The sequence below is a fragment of the Pezoporus occidentalis genome, unplaced genomic scaffold, assembly GCF_034315485.1.
Source record: "Pezoporus occidentalis ecotype Australia unplaced genomic scaffold, CSIRO_AGI_Poc_V1 ctg184, whole genome shotgun sequence".
NCBI classification, from domain to species: domain Eukaryota; kingdom Metazoa; phylum Chordata; class Aves; order Psittaciformes; family Psittacidae; genus Pezoporus; species Pezoporus occidentalis.
In genome coordinates, this window is record NW_026913683.1 from 637750 (window position 1) to 656435 (window position 18686).

At 38.7% G+C, this 18686-nt stretch overlaps 1 protein-coding gene across 2 annotated transcripts in view; it reads left to right on the forward strand.

Annotated features, from left to right (window-relative positions):
• The window catches only part of LNPK (lunapark, ER junction formation factor), a 45323-nt gene that overhangs the window by 17778 nt on the left and 8859 nt on the right, over window positions 1-18686 (forward strand). For both annotated transcript variants that reach the window (XM_062615873.1, XM_062615874.1), the window contains exons 7-11: window positions 4530-4610; window positions 4699-4750; window positions 10787-11005; window positions 16896-17001; window positions 17693-17763. In XM_062615873.1, coding sequence (XP_062471857.1) covers window positions 4530-4610; window positions 4699-4750; window positions 10787-11005; window positions 16896-17001; window positions 17693-17763 — 529 coding nt within the window. The remainder of the gene's footprint in view (window positions 1-4529; window positions 4611-4698; window positions 4751-10786; window positions 11006-16895; window positions 17002-17692; window positions 17764-18686) is intronic.

Consider the following 18686-nt stretch of genomic DNA (forward strand, 5'->3'; position numbering starts at 1 on the left):
CTACTGGGAGTTGGTTGTTGTATAAGCCCAGTTTTGTCTACCCAGTATGTGCTAGGGTACTGGAAATGTGCAATTGGAAGCTCAAAATACAGTTAAAAATCATGTTTACTGATGAATGATCAAGTTAAGTATTTCTTTCATGCAGTGTTGTCACAAGACAGTTTATAGAATCACAGAATAGTTAGGGTTGGAAAAGACCTTAAGATCATCTAGTTCCAACGCCCCTGCCATGGGCAGACACACCTCACATTAAACCATTGTCACCCAAGGCTCTGGCCAGCCTGGACTTGAACACCACCAGGGATGGAGCATTAACAACTTCCTTTGGCAACCCATTCCAGTGCCTCATCACCCTAACAGTAAAGAATTTCCTCCTTATATCCAATCTAAACTTCCCCTAAGTTTTAACCCGTCACCCCTTGTCTTGTCACTACAGTCCCTGATGAACAATCCCTCCCCAGCATCCCTATAGCCCCCTTCAGATACTGGAAAGCTGCTATGAGGTCTCCACGCAGCCTTCTCTTCTCCAGGCTGAACAGCCCCAACTTTCTCAGCCTGTCTTCATATGGGAGGTGCTCCAGTCTCCTGATCATCCTCGTGGCCCTCCTCTGGACTTCTTCCAACAGTTCCATGTCCTTTTCATCTTGAGGACACCAGAACTGCACACAATACTCCAAGTGAGGTCTCACAAGAGCAGAGTAGAGGGGCAGGATCACCTCCTTCGACCTGTTGGTCACGCTGCTTTTGATGCAGCCCAGGATACGGTTGGCTTTCTGGGCTGCAAGCGCACACTGCCTGGTCATGTTCATTTTCCTCATGGACCACCACCCCCAAATCCTTCTCCACAGGGCTGCTCTGAATCTCTTCTCTGCCCAACCTGTAGCTGTGCCTGGGATTGCTCAGACCCAGGTGTAGGACCTTGCACTTGGCATGGTTAAACTTCATGAGGTTGGCATCAGCCCACCTTACAAGCATGTCGAGGTCTCTCTGGATGGCATTCTTTCCCTCCAGAGTATCAACTGAACCACACAGCTTGGTGTCGTGGGACAGTGTCGAACGCTTTACACAAGTCCAGGTAGATGACATCAACTGCTCTACCTGTCCATCAGTTCTGTAGCCCCATCATAGAAGGCCAACAAATTGGTCAGGCAGGATTTCCCCTTAGTGAAGCCATGCTGGCTGTCACCAAGCACCTTGTTGTTTTTCATGTGCCTTAGCGTGCCTTCCAGGAGAATCTGCTCCAAGATTTTGCCAGGCACAGAGGTGAGACTGACTGCTCTGTAATTCCCCAGGTCATCCGTTTTCCCCTTCTTGAAAATGGGGGTTATATTTCCCCTTTTCCAGTTGTTGGTAACTTCACCTGACTGCCATGACTTTTCAAATATGATGGACAGTGGCTTAGCAATTTCATTTGACAGCTCCTTCAGGACCCGTGGATGGATTTCATCAGGTCCCATGGACTTGTGTATGTTCAGATTTTTAAGATGGTCTCGAACCAGTTCCTCTCCTACAGTGGACCCAAGGTCTTCATTCTTGCAGTCCCTGCGTCTGCCTTCCAAGACTTGGGTGGTGTGGTCAGTTACTTTGGTTGTTTTACTGTTTTCATGGGTATTGCAGAGTATTCTTGATTATTGTGGCTTAAATGATTTATTTCATATTTTAAGGAAACTTGCTATGTGTACTGGCATATCTCACATGGTAGACTGAAATGAGTCCTATGGCTTTCTGTGAACATAAATGACTTGCCGTAGTCAGGCTTGACATACCAAGTAATTCAATTTAAGAACTCACATGGTAGTATGGCAAACAAGTAGCTTGCACTGTGTCAGTACTTCAGACTTCCAGTGGCTAAATCATGTTTACAAGAAGCTTAAGATACATTACTCATATTACTCTTGAGTATAGGCAACTGATGTTGTTGCCACAGCAATTCTGTTTGGTTGCCAGTTAGAAAAGAGGCCATCCATGCAGTTATTCATAGGAGAGAATGCGGTGCATGACCACGATTCTTTATTAAGGTTAATTCCATGAAGTACGTTTGAAAAATCCCTGAGTATGCTGGTATTAACTTTCATAGATATTTCACTTGTGATCTCTATTACTCAGTGTTTAAGTTTGGTAATAATAGACTATGAATTAGCCCTTGGAAGAAAGTAGATCTCAGAAGTGTGTATTATGGAGTAAGAGCAGGAGGTGTTGAGATGTTGCTGTGTTACTGAGCCAGTGCTCAGGACTAGGTTAACTTTTACAAGGTTATGCTTCAGGATGGTGAGTAATCCAGAAGTCGGTATGTTGATTTGCATTTATAAAGGAGATTGCCGTGGCAAGTGCACAAGCCACTTTCTTCTGCTATGCAAGTATAGAGATAGTATTTAAATTTTACACGGGACATTATTTACTTCTAATAATTATATTAATTTACTCAAAGAGTGAATAAAGTTTGACCTTTTTGATTCCTAATTTGATATTGTTAGCCAAACTTAATTTCAGAAAAATGTATCCTAGAAGCGAAACCCTAAGAGCTGTGAGTGTGCTTATAGTAGTTTTGACAATTTCTCTACATTTTCAAGGAACCTGTAAAGAGTCCGTTGTGAAACTGAACTCTTGTTCAGCTTGAGCTTTAGTAGAACTATAAAGCTATATATGAATTTCAAAATATGAAGAGTAACTTGTTGAATTATCCAATAAATATATAATGGGAAAAATAACTATTTTTTTCCATTTGAAAATATTACTGTTTCTGAAAACTTGAATATCCGCAAATAACTACTGTCCTGTTTAATACTCGTGTGGCAAGAAGTGCATTAGATAAGGAAAGTGTCAAGTAATGGTGGAGCATTCTGTTTTTCCCATGCTAAAGGTCACAGTCCTGCAAAAGGCTATTTCTTTTTTGCCTGTGTGGCTATAAGGACAGCTGTATGCATGGCTCAGTTTTTTGTTTTGATCTGGGGGCAGATACTGACACTGGCTGTTCACACTTCCCCAGTTTGCAGCTTCACCTCACTAACCTTACCCCTTCATATAAAGTTCTTCCTTATGGTTTTTACTTTTATAAGCAATAAATACTCAATTTTTCCTATTTGACCCTTAATTCTGATATTGCAGTGTGTAATGTTTGTTTTACCAAGTTAGTGGGTTAACTGCAAAGTCCTGCTGAAATAAAAGTTTAGGAAATTGATTTCTACTTCTGTTTTCTCACTCCGTTTTGTTTCAGTAGTAATTAACAGCTTGGATAGTATCCCTTGCCTTAAATGTCTGGTACACTGTGTGAGTGTTAAATTGATACTACGTATCCATTAAATTGAGTGGATTTTATTTATCTTCTGAGGTCTATTTGTAATTCTGAGGTCTGTCTAAAGATAACCCCCCCTACAAAATCTGTATACACAGAATGGCTGAAATGTTAATTTCTCACTAGCTAAATAATGGCATAAAAGTCATGTTAACTGCACTGTTATTTTAGCAATGGTAGATGAGTTTGCGAGAACTTAATTTTTTGACCACTGACATTTTCAGTTTTGCAGTTTATGTCAACAGCAAACTTGAGAACAAACAACCCCTCTATTTTTAGCTGGACATGGCCACTAGTTGGTATATCTAGGAGAAAAGGTCTGCTTAAGATACTGTAAAATGCATTATAATTTCTATACCTATTAGCTATTTGTCATAAATTCAGCTATCTCCATTTTAAAGTTAAGCTGCTTCTGATGTTGGCTGTTAACCACTAAAATGATACTTTACTAGTGATTACTTTTTTAATTAAGCCCATGTATTAACTATAAAGCCACTTGAGTGCGTTGTAAATAAAATGGTGTAATAATGAAGTGCTTTAATTACACTCCCTAAAGTATGCATAGTTCTCAGTAAGTTTTTTTATTTCAATTCTTAGCATGTTCTTTTTTCTGAAAAGCATTGGAATTGCTGTAAAGATGGAGATCCAGTCTTTAAGGTCATTTGAGCAAATTCCATGGCTGTTCTCTAGTTAGTGAGTTTTCACAGCGTTTGCAGGAAGCTAATTGCTTCTGCTAATAAATAATCTAAAATCGATGCTGACAGGAGTTAATTGGCACAGAGACTTTATTCTGTAAAGCACTTGGCTAACGACCTTCCTTAAATTAATAGCATTAAGTACTATGAGGAAATAAATCTAAGGAATTGCCTGTCATTTGCTTGTCATGTCTAATAACTTCCAATAATGATGGCTGATAGATTTTTGCACATTCCATTATTGAAGTTGGTGCATGTAATTATTCTCCTCATTATATGTAAACAATTAGCAATATTTGGTGTTTCCTTGCAATAAAGCTGTTAAGTAGAAGTAGCCCATTAGAGTTTAGAAACGATTTTTGAAAGCAAAATTTCATTTCCATTGAATATTGCAAATCTGTAGGTATTTGAACATGCTACTGGTTCATTGGACTGAGCTTCATCTGTTGGTGACATTAGTAAGTTGCTTGTAAATGGGAGGATAGGGAGGGTAAAATACTTCGAGGAGTTCTGTGTTGATGTGTGGAACCTTTTGTTTCCAGCTCGAGGAAGTAATGGAGAAGGAAACATACAAGACGGCTAAATTAATTCTTGAAAGATTTGATCCAGAATCAAGTGCAAAGGTAAGAATCTTGATATTAGTACTGATTTAATATGAAAGGTACTATGGAGCTGAACATTCAAATAATGTTATTTGTAATTAATTGGCAGGAGGCTGAACTGCCATCTGCAGGAACATCTTCAACCTCAAGACCTGGACAAGGTAATAGCCTTGTAAAACGGGTGCTCCTTAGCATAGGTATTCATCTTTCATAGCAATTTCCACTCTAGAAGTCTCTCTGTGATAAAATTTGTAGGTCAATTGACCTTTATTTAGGGTTAATAGACTTTTTATTAGACTATGCCATTACTATGCTGTATTTTTCAGATTAGGGATCTGTTGCTAAAGGCCAGTGCTCTTCTAGTCAGCAGGATATTTAATGCTGCTTGGTGCTAAAGCAGAGAGAAAACTTACTTCCTGTGGCATGCTAGCAAGTTTTCTAGAATACTAAGCTGCTTGCAAATCTGTTCATTGGCTTAGTTTTTCAATTCTGTTTCTATATTTGGCTAGTTAGACCTGTCCTAATGAGGTGCTTAAACTACTTATATGTGGTGGATGGAGAGATTTCACAAAGCTAGCACAGAAATAATTTCATTTAGTCATCCTGGTATTGAAAAGATATCACCATCATTTTTGAAACTCCTAGTAAGTTATACGGTGGTTGTTTTCCCATCTGACCAGGCTGTGTAAGTAGCAATGGTGGCAAGTTAGTTGTGCAGTCTGTATTAACTAGTTAACTAGTCTTGTGTACGCTTGGGTTTACAAAGCATAGTGCATGTGCTTTTGATCCAGGGTTCTTGTGCATCCTACTACTTATACAAAGGTTTAATCAGCATTACATGATAGCTGGTTCTCAGAAAAACCGCTGTTGGTGCCCCAGTTTTTATATGTATTTAGCTGCTCTTGCAGGTTTTGTGGTTTTGACGTGATAATGCAGGTGAACCTGGAGTTTGGTGTAAGAAGGCACTTGGAAATCCAGAAGGAAAGGAGTTCGAGAACTTAAGTACAGTTTTATCTATTCAGAAATGTTTTGAGGGATAGAGTTAATGAGCATATACTTATGCAGTACTATGGCTGTATGAAAAAAAAAAAAAATCAGGGTAAGTATATTTGCAGTGAACTAAACATTGGGAATATTGTGTGTCCTGGGTTCCGCAGTAGCAGTCATGTTTTTTTCCTTTGTGTTAACTGGTGCAGTGCTGTGTTTTGACTTCCAGCTTGAGAACAGTGTTGGTGAAGTCGATATTTTCAGTTGTTGCTAAGTGATGTTTACCCTGACCAAGGACTTTGTGAGGCTCATGCTCTGCCAGGGAGGAGGGGAGGCTGTGAGGAAGCAGAGACGGGGCGCCTGATCCGGGCTAGCCAGGGAGGTATTCCATACCACAGCACGTCATGCCCGGGGTGAGGGGTAACTGGGAGTTACCCGGAAGGACAGGGGCTTCCGGGTGGAACTCGTTTTCTTGGCCGGTGGTATCGTATTCTCTTCCCTTGTTATTTTCCCTTATCATTGTTGTAGCTGATAGTAGCGGTGGTGATTTGTTGCTGGACTGTTTTTGTCTCAACCCGTAGGAGTTGCACTCTCTCGATCCTCCTCCCCGTTCCTCCGGGAGCGGGGAAGGGGAGAGCCCCAGTGCGGGGAGGCAGGGGGGGGGAGACGGACACGGACCTCGATTGTTGTCAGCTCGGCACCACTCACTGGGAGTGAGCGAACAAGCTACCTGACTGGGTTTAAACCACGACATTGTGTTATTAGCTGCTTGCTTCATTGTGCTAATACAGCTGTTAGCAGGTCTGTATTGTAAATGACATAGCTGCATGACCAGAATTTAATGCAGTAGGAGATGGTTGCAACCTGTGGGATAGGTACAGGCATGAGGAAGAAATAAAATGCTTGGTTGGTCTTTGCCACTAAAGCCAACAAGTTATGTGAACTATATATTGACCTGCAGTGTGCTTTAGCTCTTTTAAAATGATGTATTCATGTCTACAAAAATCAAGGAGTTCTGAAGTGAGGGAGAAATAAAATACTTATGCTTGTAAACATGAAAAACACAGCTGTCTCACCACTGGCAATTTCTTAATATTCTTTAAAAGATTATACTGGATCATCAGTTGTGAGTAGTAGCCCTGTTAAGTAATGTATTTGCTTATGTGTCTGTATTATTCAGTGCCAGTAACTACAGAATTTGAACTCCAGTGTGCTTGAAGCATGAAAGTTATGTTTTTGAGTTACTTATTTGTCTTCATGCAGTTGGTTTGTGGATGCTCAAAAAAATCATTAAAAGAAGAAATAAACCTTGGAAAATTGTAAAACTTCATTAAAACTACATCAGCAATAACTGTATATTGTGTTAGCATTGAGACCCAGTGGACAGGTTACTCAGCCAACTTGTGGAACTTGAGTTACAGAAATCTGAAACTTTGCAACAGGCTCACTATTAACATGTTGCATCTCAACATACGGCAATTTGAGAAGTATGTAGATCATATCCAGTTACTGCAGAAGAATATTAGAGCTGTTATTGTTGAAGCAGAAAGCAGGTTTAAAGGAATTAGAGGAATCTGTGGGCAACAGGGTTCATATTTGATACTAAAAATGATAGACAAGGCTGTACTCTCTGATGTCCCTGACAACGCATTTGCGGATCCTGGGAGTGGTATCAGAGATGCAGGCAACAGAAATAATTCAGGTTTGTGTGTTATCAGTAAATAACATTGACAGTGGGATTGAGTGCGCTCTCAGCAAGTTTGCTGATGACACCAAGCTGTGTGGTTCAGTTGTTATGCTGGAGGGAAGGAATGCCATCTAGAGGGACCTTGACACACTTATGAAGTGGGCTGATGCCAACCTCATAAAGTTTAACCATGCCAAGTGCAAGGTCCTACACCTGGGTTTGAGCAATCCCAGGCTACAGGTTGGGCAGAGAAAAGATTCAGAGCAGCCCTGCAGAGAAGGACTTGGGGTTGGTGGTTGATGAGAAAACGAACATGAGCCGGCAGTGTGTGCTCACAGCCCAGAAAGCCAACCGTATCCTGGGCTGCATCAAAAGGAGTGTGACCAACAGGTCGAAGGAGGTGATCCTGCCCCTCTACTCTGCTCTTGTGAGACCTCACTTGGAGTATTGTGTGCAGTTCTGGTGTCCTCAAGATGAAAAGGACATGGAACTGTTGGAAGAAGTCCAGAGGAGGGCCACGAGGATGATCAGGGGACTGGAGCACCTCCTGTGTGAGGGCAGGGTGAGAAAGTTGGTGCTTTTCAGGCTGGAGAAGAGAAGGCTGAGTGGAGACCTCATAGCAGCTTTCCAGTATCTGAAGGGGGCTATAGGGATGCTGGGGAGGGATTGTTCGTCAGGGACTGTAGTGACAAGACAAGGGGTAACGGGTTAAAACTTAAACAGGGGAAGTTTAGATTGGATATAAGGAAGAAGTTCTTTACTGTAAAGGGTGGAGAGGCCCTGGAATGGGTTGCCCAAGGAAGTTGTTAATGCTCCATCCCTGGTGATGTTCAGGGCCGTGTTGGCCAGAGCCTTGGGTGACATGGTTTAGTGTGAGGTGTGTCTGCCCATGGCAGGGGCGTTGGAACTAGATGATCTTAAGGTCCTTTCCAACCCTAACTATTCTATGATTCTAACATCTACAGCCAGTGTAAGAGATGGAATACTGGGATGGATGGGCTGTTGGTCTCTTCATGGAGAGCATTTCTCGTTTTCCTGTAAGTTCTGGTAACTTTTTTTATTTGGGGAGCAGTAGAGTATTGGCAAGTTCTCTTAAATACGAAGTAAGGAATAGAGTGAAAGCTAAATGAACTAATGTACTTCTAAGTGTGTGTGTGTGTGTGAGTTTTGTGCGTAACTTGATACCATTTTGTGGAAACTAACAGTAAGTCTTGCGTTTTTACTTCTGAGATGAGACTAAAACTACTGAAGCACATCTCTCCAGTACTGACTGTAAAGCACTTGGGTTCAACATCATTGTAGGAGCAAAAATGTGGAGAGTCATTAAAGTAGCAGTAACTTTAAAAAACGAAAGTCTTGTTAAAGGAGGCTTACCAAAAATGACCCTTCAGAAAGAACAGGCCAAATGCACAAAACTCTTGCAGGTGGCATGGAAGTTGCTTCTGAATAGTGTAATAAAGACTTGGAGTAAATATGAATATATCTGTGACCTATTGAAACACTCAGAGCTGTTAAGCAACCAAAATTGATGTGCTTAAATCACATAATATAGGAAAACAGCCTTCAAAATGCGAAAGTAACATCCATAGGTACAAATTATAGCCATGATCTTTGAAATCTTTGTATGTAAAACTGTAATAAAGCAGGCTTTGTGATGAAAAAGAATGAAGAAAATGTTAGCAGTGCATTAAAATGTCTTTACAGATATTTAAAATGATCTTGGAACAAATGAATTTAGGCTTCATACCACTTCATTTTTTAAAGACCTGTGGAGCTGCGGAGTTGAGAAATTGCATACCTTTAACTTGATTTTTTGAAAGTGATACAGGAGTGGAAACTGTAACAAACTGGAAAATTTGGAGAAATTGTGGGGCAGAATCATTATATTGTCATGCCTGTTGGTCAAATGGTGTGGAGAAGATGATGCAATTATTGTAATGTAGTTAGACTTGAAAGGTTGCTGGTAAGGTCTGTCACAAAAAGCTCTCCAAGAAATCTTAGTGGTGAGGTTTGTCATAAATGAATTCTTGATTAAAATAAAACTTTGAACACATGAGCAGTTTTCAAAATAGAAACAAGTCGCCAAGGAAACCTTAATGGAATTTCTGCAACTACCTCACCAACTTGCTCTGTTTTCCAGATTCTGAACAGTTTAAGTAGTGAGGGGACTTGCTAAAACCAAGTTCAAGTACACAATCATACCCATTGGGTGATCTAACTTGGATGGTGAAGTTGTGTGAGGCAATGTAGTCATGCGCAAGAAGGTGTGGCAAGGGAAGGCTACTAATTTATTCTGCTCTATAGAAAACTGGATTAGGCGTATTTTTAGTAAGACTGCACAGTTGTAGTCTTCTGATTATATTAAAGAGTGTTTTTATTCATTCTTATGGTGTATATTAATCTTACTTATATGTACAGTTAAGTAAGCAAGAACATAGGCTATGTATGTTGTAATTCTGTGGCGCTAGTTAGTGATTTTTTTTTTCCAACAGAGCTCTTGTTAGTACTCCAGTGATGCCAACTTTGTCTTAGCTAAGAGTCTAAGAGTCTAAGCTGTCACTTGTTAACCATGTTAATGTCTGCAGCCCTAAAGTGAGGGTTACATTTTGGTTTGGTTTGTTGCAATAGTGTATTTCAAAGGCTGCCTGGAGGTGCTGAGGTTTGGGTGGGATGATAGTGACACTGCTGTTCATTAAGCATGGCTCATGAGCATTGTTCCTTGTTTGGTTTGGGAAACAAACTTCTGTATAAATATAATGGAACTTTGTGTTTGCAGGAATAATATCCAAGCCTTAATTTATTACTGGAATTATATTCCCATTGGTATTAATAAGATCTCTGGCTTCATATAAGAACTGAAGAAACCTATTTTTCATAATATCTATTTAATAGTAACTCGCATAGTGGAATGAGAGGAGGTGAAAGTAGGGACATATTCCATCTGAGCCTGTTCTTGCTTCATGACAATCTAAGCACATAACTTGTTCATAGTTACTGAAGCCAGTGAACAAAACAGTATGATCTGAATGAAGCATTATAGTTTCTTCTGGCTTTAGGATTGTTTCCATCTACCCAATATGATTTTTTTTTAGTAACTCTGGGCACTTGGTGTGGATATTTTAGACATGACTGGGTAGTTTTTGTTCCTGTGGAAAGCTAAGTACTTGGAAGCGTGTTTAAATCATAAACAGTGGTCAGTTCTGTCTGTACGCTGTAGCTTGACCCTAGCTATTCTGATCTTCAGTATTGTGACTTAGAGAACAGAATTGTAAGGTAGCTATCTGCTAATTTTCTTCTAGAAGAAATTTGCTGTAAGTATTTAGCAGTTAATTATTGTTTTTTAAATACAGTATTCTGTGTGTGAGTTATTTCTATGGTATGCTCAGGCAGATTGTGATCTTTAGTTATAGGACTTTCTGGTTTTGTTTGACTAATTTGCTGGTTGGGATAATGATATTAATGTGCTTTTACTAATCTCTTATAATGCTAGATACTAAATTTTGTGTGCACATATTCTTGTCAGAAATACGTCAGAGGACCACAGCTCAGAGAAATGCTTCTACACCCCCGCCTGCAAGTCCTAAACAAGGCTCTCCGAAATCACTGGTTCCAGCACCTCCTAATCTGCAGAGAGACACATTGCCTCCGAGTGGACCCTCAGAAAGAACTCTTGTGGCACCCTTGCAGTCAAATGTTTTACCAAGACGCCCTGGATCCCCTGCTACTTCAGTGTCTGGAATGGGTAAACAGAGCACTTAATGTTATTTACAGTTTATATTGTTTTCTCTGGTTACCAATAAAATAGGCCATTTTCAGACAGTATGGAAATGGCATTTCATTTGGAAATAGGAGAGCAGTTATCTGATTAAGCAGGAGTTCCATATTCAATTAGCTATAACTCTCTACAGCTGGCACCTTTTGATGCTGGAACCTATTGCCTTAGCTCATTTAACTGTTATGGCTTTTTTGTTTAAATGGCAATAAAACTTTGCAAGTATTCTGTACTCAACAATATAGCATACCTTTTTATGTTCTTAGTTTAGAAGAGCTCTACACTTATATAAATCAGATACAGAGGAGAACACTTTCAGAATATATTCATGTTTCTCACTAAACCCTGCACATTTTTTTTAACACATATCTTGACATTTATTTAAATTTTTGCTCTAGGAGGTATAGTCATGCAATCTATACTCATAGATTAAAGTGTAAAATATCAGATACATCGAAAAAGTTGCCTGTTGTAGCTGAATTCTTCTAAAATGCATTGTTATTTTGGTAGAAGAGTCAAAAGTTCAGCAGCAGGTTGAAATCTGGTAGAAATGAATGCTCTGTAAAATTTGTTTTCGTATCCTGAAAATGCTTTTTCCTTGATTCTGGGTTGGTCTTCAAATGGGATGTATTTTATTAAACAGAGCATCGAGAGTTTTGGGGGGAGGCATTTTCATTCTCCTCATGCATGGTAAAGCTGTGTATGGGTTAGTGCCAGGACTTTCATTTGTTGCAGGATGTCTGGCAAGTTGTATCACAAGGCAAGAAAGGAGATCAAATGCTGTCTTGAAAATAGAAGGGATTCAACTTGCCAAGAATCTTCTAAGCACCGCTGTAATGTGGAGTAGTTCTTTGCTCTTTACAGGGATCAAGAGTATTTTCTTCTGCCCTGTATTCCTTTTTTTTTTCACTTGGAGTTACCTAAGTCTTACAAACTGGATGTCCTTGCTTGCTTCACTTTCATGGTACAATCTTAAAGTAGGACTATAAATAATATGTTGACACTCAGTTTCTTAATGAAAGATCTCAGGCAGCTGGATGTTAAAATGCCTGTTTGTATTGCTTAGTGTAGTGGATTTACACTTGTCCTGAAAAGCTGTGATCTCTCACTTCTCTGCAGAGTTCATTAAGGCTAACTTTTTGTTAGTAATTGTTTACCTGTATTATGAAACTGCTAAATTTGTTTTTATCCCTGAAGTGAACTGTAAAGGCAAATTATTACTAAGTCTTAATTATCTTGAAGTACCAGAAATCAGCTCCTTGCACCAGGAAATTGGTCATTTGGTTACAAATCACGTTTACTGAAACCTACTTACTGAAAATTCCTTGAAGAGTTTAAAATCACACGTTCCTTCTTGTTTAAGAAGCTGGCTATATAATAGAATAGTATTTGCTATACAATAGTTTTATTCTTAGGGGAAGATTAGGGCATATTGACTAAACTGCATAAAATTCAACCTTGACTGCAGAAAAGCTTTTGAAAGGATAGTTACCAAGCCTGTTAGTTACAATATTTAATCTAATTTTTGTGATAATGCTTTATATGGACATCTCCCCTCCTCACCCCCCCCCCCCCCCCCCCGATTTGGAGCAAATGTGTTATTTGGTTGTAGATGGCAATGGAAGCAACTGCAATTGTCAGTTGATGTGGAAGCCCTGTTTTGTCTTGAATTTCCCCAAAACTTTCAGGCATATAAAATCTCAGTCATGTAGCTGTAGTGAAAAGTATGTCAATTCAGTATCTGTAAGAGTAGTATAATTGTATCTAAGTTTATGCATGGATTGCAACAAATGTAAATAGCCTTAATTATCTCTGCTTTAGAGAAGATTAATAATTCATTTTCATTATACTATATTTTGTAGAGGAGAATCAATTTAACATGCATTACCACAGAGCTCCCATATGTTTGAAAATTAATAACCAGCAGGTAGTTGAGAGTTTGCCAAGCTTTGCAGAAATGACCAGTCTTTCTACAATGATTGCTTTTGATGTTTATATTAATTACTGGTGTCCATAACAGCATGAAAACTAAGATGGTTGGTTTGAGTTATTAGTAGGCAGGTAATTGAAGTTCTTGGAGTATCTGATGATGTTTCATTCTAGGTAACTGTCTTTAATTTTTACATTGTTTATTAACTTCCAGAAACTTTTCATATATTTATGATGATTAGCTCATACAGAAATTTGAATACAGAGCTCAATAGACATTTGAGTGTTAGCCAGGTATTCGTTGAATTAGTCTAAATATAATTCTGTTGCAGATTGATATACTGGCGCACTGATACAATCTTCACATCTATGTTGGATGTTGCCCATTCGCTTATTTTTTAATGGAAATATTGTGTCTTTTGGGTATTTGTGAAGCTTTTAGGAATTGCATTTTGCCTGAATTCTTCTCAGAACAGCTTTTTCAGAATCTATAAAATGAACCATTAGGTCCAGTTTATGTTGCACTGAATTTGTTCTGCCTTGGTGCTGCGAGGGTTTTTGTAATCTGGGTTCCTGATTGTTGACAGAATACAGGAATAATTTGGGAATGCATTCTCTGACATCTCCAGAATTCCATTCTCTTGTTTGTGAACATGAGGATTGTTTTAAAAAGATTTGTCTTGAGCATCAAACTTATTTGTGCTTATCGAAGAGTTGTAAATTGCAATATTTTCTAATCAAATGTTATTGATTAGAAAGGTCCTCCACCTGGGTTGGAGCAATCCCAGGATACAGGTTGGGCAGAGAAGAGATTCAGAGCAGCCCTGCAGAGAAGGACTTGGGGTTGGTGGTTGATGAGAAAATGAACATGAGCCGGCAGTGTGCGCTTGCAGCCCAGAAAGCCAGCCGTATCCTGGGCTGCATCAAAAGGAGTGTGACCAGCAGGTCGAAGGAGGTGATCCTGCCCCTCTACTCTGCTCTTGTGAGACCTCACTTGGAGTATTGTGTGCAGTTCTGGTGTCCTCAAGATGAAAAGGATATGGAACTGTTGGAAGAAGTACAGAGGAGGGCCACAAGGATGATCAGGGGGCTGGAGCACTTCCCATATGAAGACAGGCTGAGAAAGTTGGTGCTTTTCAGGCTGGAGAAGAGAAGGCTGAGTGGAGACCTCATAGCAGCTTTCCAGTATTTGAAGGGGCTATAGGGATGCTGGGAAGGGATTGTTCATCAGGGACTGTAGTGACAAGACAAGGGGTAACGGGTTAAAACTTAAACAGGGGAAGTTTAGATTGGATATAAGGAAGAAATTCTTTGCTGTAAAGGGTGGAGAGGCACTGGAATGGGTTGCCCAAGGAAGCTGTTAATGCTCCATCCCTGGTGGTGTTCAGGGCCGTGTTGGCCAGAGCCTTGAGTGACAATGGTTTACTGTGAGGTGTGTCTGCCCATGGCAGGGACGTTGGAACTAGATGATCTTAAGGTCCTTTCCAACTCTAACTGTTCTGTGATTCTATGATTCTGTGACTCACTCTACGATTCTGTGATTTACGATTCTGCTTGTAAAGATTAGGACAGTCCATTTAGGGTATTGATGAGAGCTGCTTTGAAAGGCTGTACTGTTAGAAATATTACAACTTTGATGGCAAGATTAGACTCATTCTATGTGTTGCACTTTGAGAGAGCACTGCTGAAAATGTTTGATTCCTACAGTTTCTGATGTTTGCGATAGAGGATGGAGGTTAGCTGTAGGAGGAGGTTAGCATTCAGCTTGAGGTTTACCACAGTGTAGCACATTCTGTGAAGATTGAAAGGTAGAAGGCTTGAGATGGTAATTATTGGCAGCTACATTTAATGTGGTATTTAATCTTAAAGCCCATCTTGGATCAGCTTATCAAGTAGTAAAACTTGCTGTGTTGTCTTTGCCTGTGTAAACTCTACTCGAGGTATGTTACTTCCGTGCATTTATGCATGCATATGTTTATGAAAGAGTATCAGTTGTGTTGGAAGCTATGACGGTGTATGTTCTTCCTGGTGCAGTACCCAGCTAAGGTGCTACAAGAAAGCTAGGCCTGTCTTCTAAGAAGCTTGTAGTCCATTGTTTTTTCCATATCATCTTTCAATTAAATGTCCTTCTAAATTAGTTCAACTTGCTAACAAACTGTACTCTCCTGGGAGTACATTATTTGGATTTTTAAAAAATCCTTTTTGCATCTTCAGACAGTGGATTTAGTTTGTTTTACCCTTTAGCTTCCTCTTTGTTTATTGGGCATCACTGGGGATTCTGTGAAACATATCTTCCCAAGAAAAATACTGGAAGCGTACAGCAAATTGAAAGAAAATTGAAGGTCAAGTCTGTTGTTACTAGAAGCCTTTATTTTAAGCCATTCCTTTTGTATATCTTTTTTGCTGGTTATTGTGAGAATAGCTACAAGCTAGAACTCTTCCCTGAAAAAACACTGATTACTTTTTCTGACTTGAGACTTTTATTTCTATGAAATATGCTTAGTTCTTGCATGCCTTAAGATTACCATATGCTCATCTCTGTACAAAACCTGCTAATATTAGTTGATTTTTTTTTTTTTTTTTTATGTCTAACCTTCTTAACTAGTGCTTGCAAAGGACTTTTGCATTGTTACAAGTAAGCTTGTCACTGGGTTGAACTGAGTCTTACTGGTCAGGTTTCATAATTTTGTCTTCAGGTGGCTTGAAGCTGACCATTTTGTCCCAGTTTCAGAATTCTGAAAGGGCTGTTTTGTTGTCCTACTAAAACACTGGTGGGTTTTTTTTTATAATTTTTTTTTTGTGGCCTTTGAATGTAATTCATAAAGGTCTTATGGATATTTATGTAAGACATTTTAAATCTTCTGTTGTCCCTTCCACCTCCCAGTGCTCACTTAAATATCTCTTGTTCAAGAATGACTATGGAATCTGTTTGTTCAAAGTACTGTAGCTTAATACCTTCTGTGCTTGTGTAAAATGTGTCTTGTTCCAAGAGTGTAGCCTTGAGAAGAAGCTTCAGTTATTTTAATGGTCAGTTCTGAACGATTCAGTCTTAGTTTCTTACCAAATCATGTTTTGCTCATTATGCATAGAATCTTCTGTTTTAAGGCTGGAAAGAAAGGTAGGCGTAAGAACTCAAAGCTACATAAACAGAAATTGGTATCTTGCAGTGGTCTTGTACAATAAGCCAGATGTTTTAAAACTTCTTGGAATGACAGGTTTGGGCCACTGGTCTACTTTAGCTGCCATATGTAAAGAGGTGGAAAAGGTAGTACCAACTACTGCTGTTACCTCTTGGAGTTTTATTTTGACAGTAATTTGTTAAACACATGGGATATGAAAAATGATATCTGGATAGTGGCTTTCTGGCTTCTTTGATTAAGCATAAATCTGAAAGTATCAAACTGTCCATTAAACATAGGATTACCAAAATAGCAAATGGCTGGACAGATTTAATGTGTAGACTGAATGCACACTGAGGGCATGCTTAATGTGGTATACTAACTACACAGAAACCAGTGGGTGCTTCTTTGGTAACATCTTTAGTTCTACTGTTGCAGTTGGTCTGAACAGATTTGTAGCTGTGAATTTCAAGTGTTGAATATGCAAAGTTGAGAGTATATGAAGAAAACTCAAGGAATTTTTCTTTGCTTAAGAAGCCTCTATTTATGAGTAATTATTAAATACTGTTGATGCCTTAAGTTCTTTAGAAATTGTTACATATGCAAGGTGTAACAGTAGGTAAGCTAAAGGAGAAGAGAAACTTTCAACTATTGTGGGTTTAAAAATCTTATAGCTTTTCTAGTGGAATAAGAAATATGGCCATGTATATTAAGTAGGTGCAATTGTTTTATTATGCTAGCATGCACAGTGAAATAGCATATTTCGTGTAATAATATAGTTGAAAATTTTGACACAGTTCGTGTCTTCCTAGGTCTTCACCCTCCAGGCCCTCCTTTAGCAAGACCTATTCTTCCTCGAGAAAGAGGAGTTGTGGATAGAGTTATTGAATATTTGGTTGGCGATGGTCCTCAGAACAGGTAAAATGTTGCTAGAGAAAATACTAAATACTCAAGAAATAGGAAGCTCCTTAATGTTAAGCCACATGTGTCAAGGTTAAAGAATTGCAAATGAATTTGTCCAGAACTTTTGTAATGAAATGGCCCTTTCTCAGTGCTCCACCTGAGATCTCTTTGTAGGAAAAATGGTAACATTTTGACAAAATTAACCTCTGCTTTGGTTCGTATTAATCATGTGATACCGAAAGAAAAACCTGTGCTTATGTGGGTGAATTCTATTTTGAACTAAGAAATAAATAAATTTGATTATCTTAGAAGTTCAGATTTATTGCCATTAGAAATTATTTCAGATTTCCTTCAGAATTGTCCAAACATACTGTAACTTTGATGTTAACAGTGGTCACTTTTCACATTGACTGTATTCTAATGACATATAAACTTAATTTGGATATTATTTTCTGACAATTGCATTTAATATGTTGAGCCATGAGATTTAGGTTGTAGCTAAGAATATTTCACTGTTTATAAACCATCTTAAAAATTATTATTTAATTACAGATTTTTTTCGCTAAAAGATAATAATTTCACTGTGGAAATTACCTTTTAAGAGTAAATATCAAAGTTATTAGTCAGTATCAAAGGTGGAATGCATCTCACTTCAGTGTGTTTATTACTTAAAGGTATGTAATTATGTGTTATTCATGTTTTCTAGGTACGCCCTTATATGTCAGCAGTGTTTTTCTCACAATGGTATGGCATTGAAGGAGGAGTTTGAATACATAGGTAAGAGCTGATCTGTGGTAGACTATTAGTTGGCTTATGTTTCATAACTAACATGCATCGTACTTCATTTTGGTTGCAGTTAAGTACTTAACTGACACTGAAATGTTCCCATATGAAGTGACAGTTTTATGCTAACTTATTACTCTGTACCTTAAGATTCACTTCAAGACTTAGAGGAGTACTTTTATCACAGCCTTCAGGCCAAGGATTTTATGTGTGGAAAAGTATTCAGTAGAAATAAGCCTCTTCCCATACATCCCTGAGAATTGCTACTGGCTATGAATGGTTCTCAGAAGGGTTTTATATTGAGAAACTATCTGACATTAAAGTATGCCTCTTTTACCGGAACTTAAACAAAATTTTGCTTTGGCAAGAAGATGTTGGGGAGGTATCGGAAAAGGAATAGGAACAAGCCCTAGGGGGCTATATGTGAATTTATGGCTGACAATAACTTAAGACAGACACAGCTCTTTATTGAACACAGATGTTTTATTTTGCTTCCTTTCCATCACAAGTGTAAGCCTGATGCTTAAAAAATGAGGGAAACTTAGATAAATCTCCTTTTTTTTTTTTCTTTAAACTTAATAAGCATTTAGTTTTGATGAATTTTGTGAGTAAATATGCAGCATGGTAAAAATAAGATAAATGTTTCCTATGGAACCAAAGAAATTTAGTCTATATGTCCTCTTATCTCCAAGTGAGTTCACAATTCAACTGTGCAAGAAATTGCCGCTTCCCCTCCTTGTCTGGTGGGGGAAAGGAGGAAATACACATTTAACTATTAAGTGGTATCCAGTACTTCTCCAGGATAAAACTGCCTTTTCTTAATTAAGCATCATTTGAGCAGAATGCTCCTCAAAAAGCAGAGACATACCTTGCGGGATCCATAGCATCTACTTATTCAAGGGGTGAGGAAAGTGGAA